General features: G+C 42.9%; 1 protein-coding gene across 3 annotated transcripts in view; it reads left to right on the forward strand.

Moving 5' to 3' along the window:
- The window catches only part of DNAH11 (dynein axonemal heavy chain 11), a 291,367-nt gene that overhangs the window by 277,332 nt on the left and 1,968 nt on the right, over positions 1-12,067 (forward strand). For all 3 annotated transcript variants that reach the window (XM_074340834.1, XM_074340835.1, XM_074340836.1), the window contains 3 exons: positions 2,249-2,431; positions 2,511-2,626; positions 11,551-11,663. In XM_074340834.1, coding sequence (XP_074196935.1) covers positions 2,249-2,431; positions 2,511-2,626; positions 11,551-11,663 — 412 coding nt within the window. The remainder of the gene's footprint in view (positions 1-2,248; positions 2,432-2,510; positions 2,627-11,550; positions 11,664-12,067) is intronic.

The following is a 12,067-nucleotide window of genomic DNA, read 5'->3' on the forward strand; positions in this document are numbered from 1 at the left end:
TGCAGGGACAATGTTGAATATCTTTTCATATGTTTATGGCCATTTGGACATACTGTCATGTAAAGTACCTGTTCTTATTATTTTCAATTTCCCATTTTTCTAATTGGGTTGTCAATGGATTTGTAAGGACTCTTTAATTTATGTGTGTGTCCTTTGTATTGTTTTGCAAATATCTTCTCCAAATCTGGCCTGCCTTTCGTTCTCAATGTGTTTTTGTCTCTCTTTTTTACATTGTCTTGGGAGATTGGCATTTTATTCTTTTGAAGGTATTTATTGCTCTAGAATGATGAGAAATGGACATCAAACTTTTTTACTTTTTAACCTACAAGATTTTAGGTTAACATCTTGTTTCTCGTGAAATTAAAACCTGAATAGTTTATGTTCCCCAAAATAAATTAGCCCTTATTCCTCTATCAAAATTGTTAATCATGATTTGATTGACAAGGAGTCAGGTTGTTGGAAGAGACTAATCATCAGATCTAATTATAGTGAAGTCCCAGGACTTTCCATATTAATTCTTGAAATTTTTCAATCATTTCTTGACGTACGGTCATTTGTTGAGATACTTGTTTGTAATTTAGAAGCTTTAGATTCGTTGTATACTGTTTTATCCTATATACTATCATCTTCCTTATGTGAATGTTAGATTTGTTTTATAAAGATGAACAAGAAAAAAATTCATCCATTGGGAAAAGCTATATTGTTAATAGAAGCAGAGAGGTGGATGAGGCTTTCATTTAGTTTTTGGGTTTCAATCTTTCCAAGAAGAAAGCTGACCGTTAAACCAGAAAATGCAGAGCAAATGCGATAAAGATGCCTCAGCACCCCCGATAGGCAAACACATTTTAGCAATGACCATCTAGGGGATGCTTACTATGGGCTAGGCACTAAAGAAAGTGCTTTACAAATATGTATTTAATCCTCAAAAGCTCTGAGTAGTATCAAGATCCCTATTTCAGGGAAAAGCTTAGGTAACTTCCAAGGCCAGACATCTAGAAAGGGCCAGTGAAGGAAACCAAATTCCAGCTGATTCCAAAAGCCATTCTTTTACCTAACTTCTCTACTGCATTGTTTCATACTCTCTACTGCTGCTGTAAAATAATTTAAGATTTCAGGACCTGACACATTACCTGCTGTGAGGGGCTAAACCTCCTTATGTCAGAACCACAGGCAGTAATGCGAGAAATCTAGGAGAGAGGGAATGCCGCCTGAGGCTGAAGACAGGCGATAATTCTCAATCTTTTGTCCGTTTTAGATTATTTGTTGGTTTTCCCCAGCTCAGTAAAACTGCTTAGAAAGAATATGCACATCAGAGTACCACGTACATATTCACGTCGCCAATGTGTAAATCTATTATTTCTTCAGGGAAACAATTATAGAAGATAGAGGCTTCCTTGTTGTTGAAAACGTTGATCTAAATTGCTCCCAGAATTTTAGGACATATCAGTTGGGAAGGCAGCATCCGAGTCATCAGAATCAGGTCAAACTTAAAGGGCATCTTTAGTTCATGTGACTTTTCTTATGATTTTTTTTTTAATTAGCAGATTATAAAATGTAATACCCAAATGCTGGGGTTCTACTTCCTCTGATCATATCTTTACGTACAAATGAAATGAAGTTGATGACAGGTCTTATATTTCCTAAATGCTATCAGTGAATGAACTACAAACAAATAGCAGCTCCTCCTTGATGAGATCTAAAGAAGGTAGGGTGGGCTGCATTGATACAGAAGTGGGCTAAGGTAGATGGCAAGGCCACTCTGTCCTCCTCCTGGGAGTAGGAGGCATCTTTCAAACACATTAGCAAGCATCTTTGGGGGTTGTGTGATGTATTCTGGATTTAAAAAAATAGAAGATATATACAGAGGATGCCAAATGTATACACATTTTAAGAAAAGAAAATTGTATTAAAATTGTAATACTCAATAAATACTGATAACAAAAGATGAATACAAGTCACGTTTGACTTCTGCAATTACAAGAGGTGCTCAAAGTGGTTACCATCAGCATCCAGACACTTCTGATTATGGCAAACTACTGATTGAGCAACGTTGACCAAAGTGTCCACTTGTATACATTTTTTTGGCACCCGGGGTGTGAGTGTGTGTGTACACACACACATACACAATACACACACACACATATATATCTATCACACACACACATATATAGCTATATATCTACCTGTGGTCACCGTAAACAAAAATGAAACAAAAAGGAACTAAATCTTTGTGTGTTCATGATTTAAGGTTAAGAATGTCTTGGATGACATTTTGGAGAAACTTCCAGAAGAGTTCAACATGGCAGAGATCATGCAAAAAAACACAAATAGAAACCCCTATGTTCTTGTTTGCTTCCAAGAATGTGAGAGGATGAATATTCTCCTTCAGGAAATCCGTGTGTCACTTCAACAATTAGACCTTGGTTTGAAGGTAAGTTTAAAAGTGGGGGTAGAGCAGGCTTCATGACATCAGATGACATTTACTATGTGGCCTTTCTTCTCCGTGCAAGGGGGAGCTGACATTATCTCCTGATATGGAAGCTCAGCAGTCCGCACTGAGTTATGACACAGTACCAGACACGTGGAGCAAACTGGCTTATCCATCTACTTACGGCCTGGCCCAGTGGTAAGCGACCCCATCCTCGCTCCCACTGTCCTTTATCAGCTTTGGTGCTGATTCAGTGTTCTGAATTATTCAGCCCCATTAAAACTATAAAGACTGTGCTTTGAGACTGTACTCAGTAAGTGTGCAAACTACCACCCGTTTCGTTTGATTTTCCTTAGTGCGTGTTGCTTCAAAAGCAAAAGTCAATTAAGAATCAGGGTCAGAGCAAGATTCAAATTCTGTCTCTCACTTATTAGCTATTTGATCTTGGACAAAATACCTGCCCTAATTTCTCAGTCTATCATCTGAAAAATGTAGATAATAGCATTCCCCCATTGAGTTGTTATGATTTAAATGGCTGTGGGTGGCAACTTGAGTTTGCTCTCATGTTATCGTATACACGCATTTTCTTTTTTGTTCCTTTTAATAAATGTTTTTTTAATTTTTTTAAATAAAAAAGAATTTATTGGCTTTTATGACTGAAAAACCCAAAGGTACTCCCAGCTTCAGGTGCTTTGCTTTATCCAGGAGCTTAAGTTTTCAGCACCTGGCCACTCTCCATCACACAGCTGTTTCTCTCCATGTTGTTTGTTTGTTTATTTATTTTTAATTACAGTTGACATTCAATATTATATTGGTTTCAGGTGTATAGCACAGTGATTAGACATTTATATAACTTATGAAGTGATATCCCCAATAGGTCTTATACCCACCAGACACCAAATATAGTTATTACAATATTATTGACTATGTTCCCTATGCTGTGCTTTACATTCCCATGACTATTTTGTAACTGCAAATTTGTACTTTTTAATCCCTTCACTTTTTTCACCCAGTCCCTCAATCCCTCTCTCATAGGGCAACCATCAGTTTGTTCCCTATATCTCTGAGTTTGTTTCTGTTTTGCTTGTTCATTTTTTTGTTTGTTTTTTAGATTCCACAGGTAAGTGAAATCATATGGTATTTTGTCTTTCTCTATCTGATTTGTTTTGTTTAGCATAATACCCTCTACGTCCATCCATGTTGTTGGCAAATGGCATGATTTCATTCCTTTTTATGGCCAAGTAATATTTCATGGTATATATGTACCACCTCTTCATCCTTCATGTTTTGATTGGAGCATTTAATCCATTTATATTTAAAGCAATTATTGGTAGGTATGTACTTACTGCCATTTTATTGTTTTCCCATTGTTTTTCGTAGTTCTCTGTTCCTTTCTTATTCTCTTGCTCTCTTGTGTGTTAATGATTTTCTGTACTGTTGTGTTTGGATTCCTTTCTCTTTATTTCTTGTATATCTCTTGTAGATTTTTAGTTTGTGGTTGCCATGTGCTTCATATATACCAATCTATGTTTATACCAGTCTGTTTTAAGTTAATGGTCGTGTAAGTTCAAACACATTCAAATATCACTACTATTTTTACCCCCTCCACATTTGTGTTTTTGTCATTATTTTTTACTTTTTTTGTGTATGTTTGAGTATCCCTTGATTTACTATTGTAATTATACATGATCTTCCTATTTTTGCCTTTTAACCTTTGTACTAGCTTTAATGTTGCTTGATCTACTGCTTTTATTGTGTTTGCCTTTGTCAGTGAGAATATTTTTTCTTTGCCATATAGTCTTATTCATATTTTTAAGTTTTTCCTTCTTATTAAAGAAGTCCCTTTAATATTCCTTGAAATACTGGTTTGGTGGTGATGAACTCCTTTAGTTTTTTCTTGTCTGGGAAGCTCTTTAATTCTCCTTCGATTCTAAATGATAGCTTTGCTGGGTAGAGTAACCTTGGTTGTAGGTCCTTGCTTTTCATTACTTTGAATATTTTGTACCAGTCCCTTCTAGCCTGCAGTTTCTTTTGAGAAATCAGCTGACAGCCTTACGGGAGCTCCCTTGTAAGTAACTAACTGCTTTCCTCTTGCTGCTTTTAAGATTCTGTCTGTCTTTAACCTTTGGCATTTTAATTATGATGTCTCTCGGTGCAGGCCTCTTTGGGTTCATCTTGTTTGGGACTCTGCACTTCCTGGGCTTGTATATCTGTTTCCTTCACCAGGCTTGGGAAGTTTTCAGTCATTATTTCTTCAAATAGGTTTTCAATCCCTTGTTGTCTCTCTTCTCCTTTTGGTACGCTGTGGGGACAGAGCCCCAGAAAGCAGTTTCCAGGCTCTCCACCTCACATAGAAAGCTGCTGGCTCAGGTAGTAAATGGCCATCAACTGTGATTGGATGGCCATCAGCTGTGGCTAGTTGGCCGTCAGCTATAACCAGTGAGCCATTGGTCACTAATATAACTGCCATGGTTATGCTAGCAAAAAATGGGGGGTTAGCAAGAAGACAGTGGCTGGCAAGCGCGGATTGCTGTTAGGACGGTGGGTTGCAGATTGTGTAGATCCTGCTTCCGGTGTCTCCAGCCCAGCCGCCAGTAAGAATATAGTAGTATGACTCCCCTATCTATGGCTCCCTGGGTGTTCCTTTTTGGCCTCACCATATCCTGCGTTCTTATGTGGGGAGCAGGAGCAGAGACCCCGCAGGCCTCCCTGTGCGACAAATGGCGCAGCGAGCAGGGTATGATGCTGGCCAAAGCTCTCTGAAGGGCGGTGGAGCAGTTTGTGCGTATGAACACTCAGTCTCAGGAAGACCAGGAGGAGCAGCTGCTGGAGAGCTGGACCCCCGGGGAGGGGTGGAAATACGTGGACAGCTCCCCAACCAGCATAGGCCGGAGAAAGTGAAGGTCGTTGCGGCTCTGTGGGCTGGGAAGTGCTTGCTGAGGCAGCCTGGATGCAGGACTTGTAGTCCCAGGAGGAAACGCTTGCTGAGTCCTCCGTGGGAGCTGTGGATGAGGTCAAGGTCATCCCTCACCCCCAGGACAGCCCTGGTGAATGACTGTGGAATATGGACAATTGCCTTCTATCCCTAATTTAATGGACCGCTTGACTGTTTGTTTGGGAACATACCACCATGTAGTGGAACTGGCGGATGTTTGCTTTTGTGTCTTGACCGACCACCATTGAGAATATGTAAGCACCTTGACTGTGAGCCGCTGTTGTTCCAGCAGGGTACCCTGAGAGGCCCAGAGAGAGTGGCAGTGCCCTGAGAGCCCTGGCTGAGTCCGGGAAGTCTGGCTGAGCCCAGAGAGAGTGGCAGGGCCCTGAGAGCCCTGGCTGAGTCCAGGAAGTCTGGCTGTGCCCAGAGAGAGTGGCAGTGCCCTGAGAGGCCCTGGCTGTACCCAGGGAGACTGCTGGTGCCCTAAGAAGCCCAGGAAGTCTGGCTGTGCCCAGAAGCACTGGTGGTGCCCTGAGAAACCCCGGCTGTGCCCAGAGAGCCTGGTTGTGTCCAGGATATTGCATTCATCTCCAGGCTCATCGCACAGGGCCCCTCGTGGAAGACGCTTGTCGTGTAGATTGTGAGGCGAGAGCCTGTAGGGGTGGAGTGTGGGGACAGAGCCCCAGAAAGCAATTTCCAGGCTCTCGGCCTCGCATAGAAAGATGCTGGCTCAGGTAGTAAATGGCCATCAACTGTGATTGGATGGCCATCAGCTGTGGCTAGTTGGCCGTCAGCTATAACCAGTGAGCCATTGGCCACTAATATAACTGCCATGGCTATGCTAGCAAAAAATGGGGGGCTAGCAAGAAGATGGTGGCTGGCAAGCGCGGATTGCTGTTAGGATGGCAGGTTGAAGATTGTGTAGATCCTGCTTCCTGTGTCTCCAACCCAGCCACCAGCGAGAATATAGTGGTGTGACTCCCCTATCTATGGCTCCGTGGGTGTTCCTTTTTGGCCTCACCATATCCTGCGTTCTTATGTGGGGAGCAGGAGCAGAGACCCCGCAGGCTGCCCCGTGCGACAAATGGCGCAGCGAGCAGGGTTCCCCGCACGACATACGCCTATGATGCAAATGTTGGTACGCTTGATGTTGTCCCAGAGGCCCCTTAAACTGTCTTCATTTTTTAAATTCTTTTTGCTGTTCTGATGTTTTCTGCTACCTTGTCTTCTAAATCGCTGATTCAATCCTCTGCTTCATCTAAACTGTTCTTGATTCCATTGAATGTATTCTTCATTTCAGTTGTGTTCTTCACTTTTGTTTGTTTTCTATCTCTTATGTATCCTACCTCTTTGTTGAAGTTCTCACTGAGATCATTGAGCATCCTCATAACCAATGTTTTGAACTCTGCATCCAGTAGATTGCTTGTCTCTAGTTTGTTTAGTTCTTTTTTAGAGTTTTGTTCTGACTTTCATTTGTGACATGTTTGTCTCATTTTGGCTGCCTCCCTCTTAGGTAGATCTGCTACGTCTCCCCGTCTTGGCAGCGTGGCCTGATGTAGTAGGTGTCCTGTGGGGCCCAGTCACCAGAGCCAGGTGCTCCAGGTTCTTTTGTGTGGTTTGTGTGTTCTCCTGTTGTAATTGAGCTTTGATTGCTGTTGACACATCAATGGGTGGAACTGACCCTCAGGCCGACTGGCTATGTGGACTGGCTATGACTACTGGGGAGAAGCTACTGTGCAGGGGCTGACCCCACTCAGCGGGATTCACATTAGCATGGTGCCTGCCTAGGCACCAATGGCACTTGTGGCACTAAGTGGGTGGTGTTCTGTAGCCAGCTACCAGGTATATGGTTTTGGGACCTTTTGGGAGGTGCTCCAGTGCAGGCCAAGATAAGCTGCTGCCTCTGTCCAGCCCAGGGCCACCTAGTAGGAGCTACTAACTGATCAGCAGTTGGTAGCTGCCTGTGCTGGGATTAGACACACCTGGGAGTGGTTATGCTTTGAACCGAGACAAGCTGTCATTAGTGCCCGGCTTGGGGCCACTTAGCAAGAGGTACAGGGTATGCCAAGGGCAGCTGCTGCCTATCTGAGGTTTGTGGACCTTTTAGAGATTTTTAGGAAAGTCCTCAGCATGGACCCAAGCCAGCACTTGGGTGGATTAGCCTCTGAAAGGTTCTGACTGGGCTTGTGAATTGGGGAGGGCGGGTCTCAGAAAATCATCAGGTGGGGCAGGTTAATGGCGATGCAGATTTAGAGTCTTCCTGCACCAGTTGTGTGGGGGGAGGTCACTTTAGTCCTGGAGCGAGTTGTCCCTCCAGCCTTCACCCTGAAACTAGTTAATTCAGTTCCTCCCGTGTGTCCCTGGCACTTTTCGAGCTGCTGTCCTTTCTATGGAGCTTAGGGCAAGTGTTTGTGAGCAATGTGAGTCTCTGCGCAGGCCCTTTAAGAGGACACCTAGGTCTTCAGCACCCCGTCTTACCCAGACAGAATCCCTGATGATTTTCACAGCACTGTTATGGGGACTCCTCTTCCCAGCACTGGTGCACTGGGCTGGGACCCCTCACTCCTCAGGCAGGACCTCTGCAGCAGAGATATCCCTCCCAGTTCTTAACCACCACATGTGGGTGTGGGCCCGGCCCATTTCTCATGTCTGCCACTTCTAGCAGTCTCAACCTGGCTTCTTTATATCTTTATAGTTCTATCCAGCTACTCTTAGGTGGTTCTCAAAGGTGGTGGTTCTATAATTTAGTTTTAATTTGGATGGGGTTGTGGGAGGAGGTGAGCACAGTGGTTTATTACTCTACTGTCTTGACAGCAGGTCTCTACACCCTTATTTTCAAAACCAGTGATTACTAATGCCATCTCAGGGCTTTTAAAAGTAGTATGGTATGCAGTCAATCAGACTGTCAGCCTGTGGGTGTGACTGTACAGATGTGTCACAAAGCCAGGGACAGAAATTCACCGTTCCCTGTGGGCCAGTGTTATCTCCACCCGTTCCTTGGCCTTGGTAGTCAATACAGAACATTTCATAAGGTTCTATTCCCGACTTCAGTACAGATTCTTTGTCCTTGCTTTCCTGACTCTGTCTTCCATGAGTCAGAATGCTACTCTGAGCCTTAAAACTGGAAAGTCCCATTAGAATTCCAAATGACTGCACATGGAAACTAGCCCCTCCCCCCCAGGCACCTAGTGTTTGCTGTGTGGGATGTGTGCCAACACAGGCGTGGGAGGTGCAGTGTGGAAACGCCACAGATGACAGCACAGAACACAGCAGGGAAGGGGGAGCAGAGCCTCACTGGATCTATTAACACTACGAATACCCCAAATCAAACACTGTATCTCCAATCAAAAAGTTGTACTCACACTTAAATTTTATACGATAACGTTGGACTTATTTCCACCATTTTATTTTGTGCTTTCTAATTTCTGTGTTTCTCTTCTTTTTTTTCCAACCTTTTCTGACTTCTGTTAGTTTAATAGTTTTATTTATTCCATATTTACCCCTGGACAGTTCCTATTTTCGTGGAGACCCTTTCCATTGTAACATACACACTTTTGATTTTTCAAACACAATGTCAAGTCAACACTTTCCTGTAGACATTTTAATCTCTCTCTGAACATCAGCCTCCTCTGTTCTGGAATTGTAGATCAACTTTATTTTAAACCACAGTAGTTTTGTTTATAGTCAGTAATTATTTTGGCTTTAACATATATTGCTTTCTCATTGTGTTTGCGTCTCCTGGGCTCCTCTGCTCTGGGCCCTTTTCTTTTTACGAAAGGATAAAATGTACAACAGGGCTTTCAGTGAATGGGGTGGGGAGGAAATGGTATTCTTTTTGTCAGAATTCTCTTCACTGCACTCTTGCTCTTGATAGTTGACCTGTATGTAGAATTCTAGGATACAATTCTTTTTCTCTCAGAATTTCAGTCATAACTCCATCGACTTCTGGCATTTATAATAGCTAATGAGTCTGTTCTTAAATATACTTGTCATTTCTACATAACTCATCTATTCTCGCTGGGAACTTAGGGCTTTTCTCTTTATACTTAATGGCCTGCAATGTGCTGCTGAATTTAGGTGTGGACTTTTAAAAACATATCCCTACTTTTTACCTTATGCTGAGCCCATCTGCTGCCTCCACTCTGAAAAATTTTTAGCTCTTATTTCTCCAAATATTGCCTTCCCCATTCTCGTTATCTACCTGAACTCTCACATTTTCAATTTGTGTGTCTGCTTTATTCTGGTTGATTCTGTCAGTTCTGGGTGATCTCCAAGATATCTTCAGTTGTCTCTGGTCCATTTCTCCTCTTAATTTTTAAAATTTTTCATTGTCCGAAATCCATTGTCCGCTCCAAGTTGTTTATATTCGGGGAGGAAGTACCTGACCTAGTTTCTTAATTTCCTGTTTTTGTTTTTATGACTATTATTCTTTTTCTTTCTCTGGAGTTTAAACACACTTATTCAGTCTTTCTTTCAGATTCCTATTTCCTGAGTTGTCAATGTTCCTGTTTGTTGGATTTGCTGTTTTTCATGCCATACAATCAGCTGTCTTTATACTCCAATGACAGTTTGGCTCCTAAAGAATATTAACCCATACATTGTTGGAGGGCTTGTAGGCATCTCTACTCTCTGATCAAATACTGCTACATAGAGGCACCTGAAACCGACACAATCTTTCCCTTTATAAAAGACCATGTGTCGATTCCCTTAGCTTCAGTCTGTACTAAGATATATATTCTGTGCCAAACTTTTTGAAACAGTTATGTCCTTCTATACAGGTTCAAATTTGTAATTTGGGAAAACTCAAATTTTTCTAAATTGTAGTAAATATGTGGTTTCATTTTAGCTTTCATCTTATTTTCACTCTCAATCTTTATTTCCATTTGCTTTTCTTAGTATTCTACCTTATGCTACTTTTGCTTATATTTCTATCAGTGTTTCCTCTGCTTCTGAAAACTTCCAACTTAATTTCCTTTTTCTTAACCTGACCACTTCTGAACTATCTTGTTTATACAAGCGGTCACTTCATTTTTTAAAAAAACTTGTTGCAAATTGGGTGCAATGGTTATCTTCTTGTGGCAACATTTTGAGATAGTCTTTCTACTGTTGTTTTTCCTGTTCTTTGCCTGTTTTCTGTTATCTATCTATCTTTATGTTTCCCCTACACCAGTGATTTGTAACATGGGGCAGGGCCACATTCTAAGCCGGCAGGAATTTTCCTTGTGGTGACCCAAGTTTGAACAAGTTTACAGCCTTTCCTCCTTCACAGCCCAGGCTCAGGCAGATGTTTCCTGCAGGGGTGCTTTGTGGGTTCATTTCTCATTCCCCTCCCCGCTTCCTCGTCAGCTCTGGCCCAAACCAGGTCCCAGAAAACTTCAGGGCTAGTCCAAGTGGCCCTCACTCTGGAGAACCGTTTTGCTGGCTTTTATGTTGGCCTGTTCTTCCTGTGCTGCATCTCATACCCCTGGCTCCATTTTCCCAGTTTTTAGCGGCCCTGAAACCTGCATTTCAATGTTTCACGTGTCTCCTAATTTTATCAAAGTCCATTTTTCTTAGCCGGTGAGTCGGCTTCCTCATAGGTAACTTGCAGATACTTCCTACCTTGCAAAACTGTGCTGATGCGATGAGAGAACCTGTGTAAAAATGGCAGTATCTCAAACCACAGGCATGCAATGGTTAAAACTACCTTATACTAACCTTTCCCGCTTTCAGGTAATTATCACACGTGAGAACACTGTTGTCCTATGCTCGACTGCCTCTACCTTTCCCGGCAGCTCTGGTCTAGTGACTCATAGCAGCCTTCCCCTCCCCATGCTCAGACACACACGGGTGTTCTTTCCTGTGTGTTCTCAGCACCCTGTACGTACCTCCATGTTGGCACTTGTCAGCCCAGATCATACACAGATCACCTGTGTAGTCTAGGAGGCTCTAAACATTGGCCCAGAAAAATGGTGACAAATTTTCCACATTGCCCAGTGTTTCTCGTCCCTAATGGTAATAGCTGTAAGATATAAAAAAACTTTACAGGAAAAGCTTCTGGCCCTTTAAAGGTATGAAGTTCTGCAAATTATACTGGATATCAGTGGCGTACCTATCACCACCCCTCCCCAGAATCTCCTACATCTTATTGGGAAACTTCTGTATTACTAAAAAGCAAGCTCATTTCTTCTTATGGTCTATTAACCAGGTTTAATGACCTCCTCTTACGATGCCGAGAACTGGATACTTGGACACATGATCTCGCCCTTCCTGCTGTGGTGTGGCTCTCTGGCTTCTTCAACCCCCAGTCCTTCTTAACTGGTGAGGCCTAGGGCAGAGCAGCCCGATGCTGACAGAACCACACCCCTAGCAGAACTCCGGCCTGCCTTTACCTGGACTCTCCCCGCCCTGCTCACTAGGCCTCATGCAGTAGCCGTTATAGAAGAGGACGAGAGAGTGTCAACCACAGAGGAAATACAATTCCAGGCAGAACAGCAGTGCCAGGGAAGGACGCCCAGGAGTAGTCCAGTGAGGTGGGAGGTGGTTCATGCTAGCATGTTATCTGCCAAGGGCCACATGGTCTCTTTCACAGGGGCTCCTCTCTGCCATGATGGTGCCAAAGCCACTACAGACAGTACATAACGGTGGGACTGTTCAGGGAAAATGCATTTATAAAAGCTGAGGTTGTCCTGCGGGCCTTACTTAGTTTGTCAACCCTTGCTCTA

The sequence above is a fragment of the Rhinolophus sinicus genome, linkage group LG09 (genome assembly GCF_036562045.2).
Source record: "Rhinolophus sinicus isolate RSC01 linkage group LG09, ASM3656204v1, whole genome shotgun sequence".
Taxonomy (NCBI): Eukaryota; Metazoa; Chordata; class Mammalia; order Chiroptera; family Rhinolophidae; genus Rhinolophus; species Rhinolophus sinicus.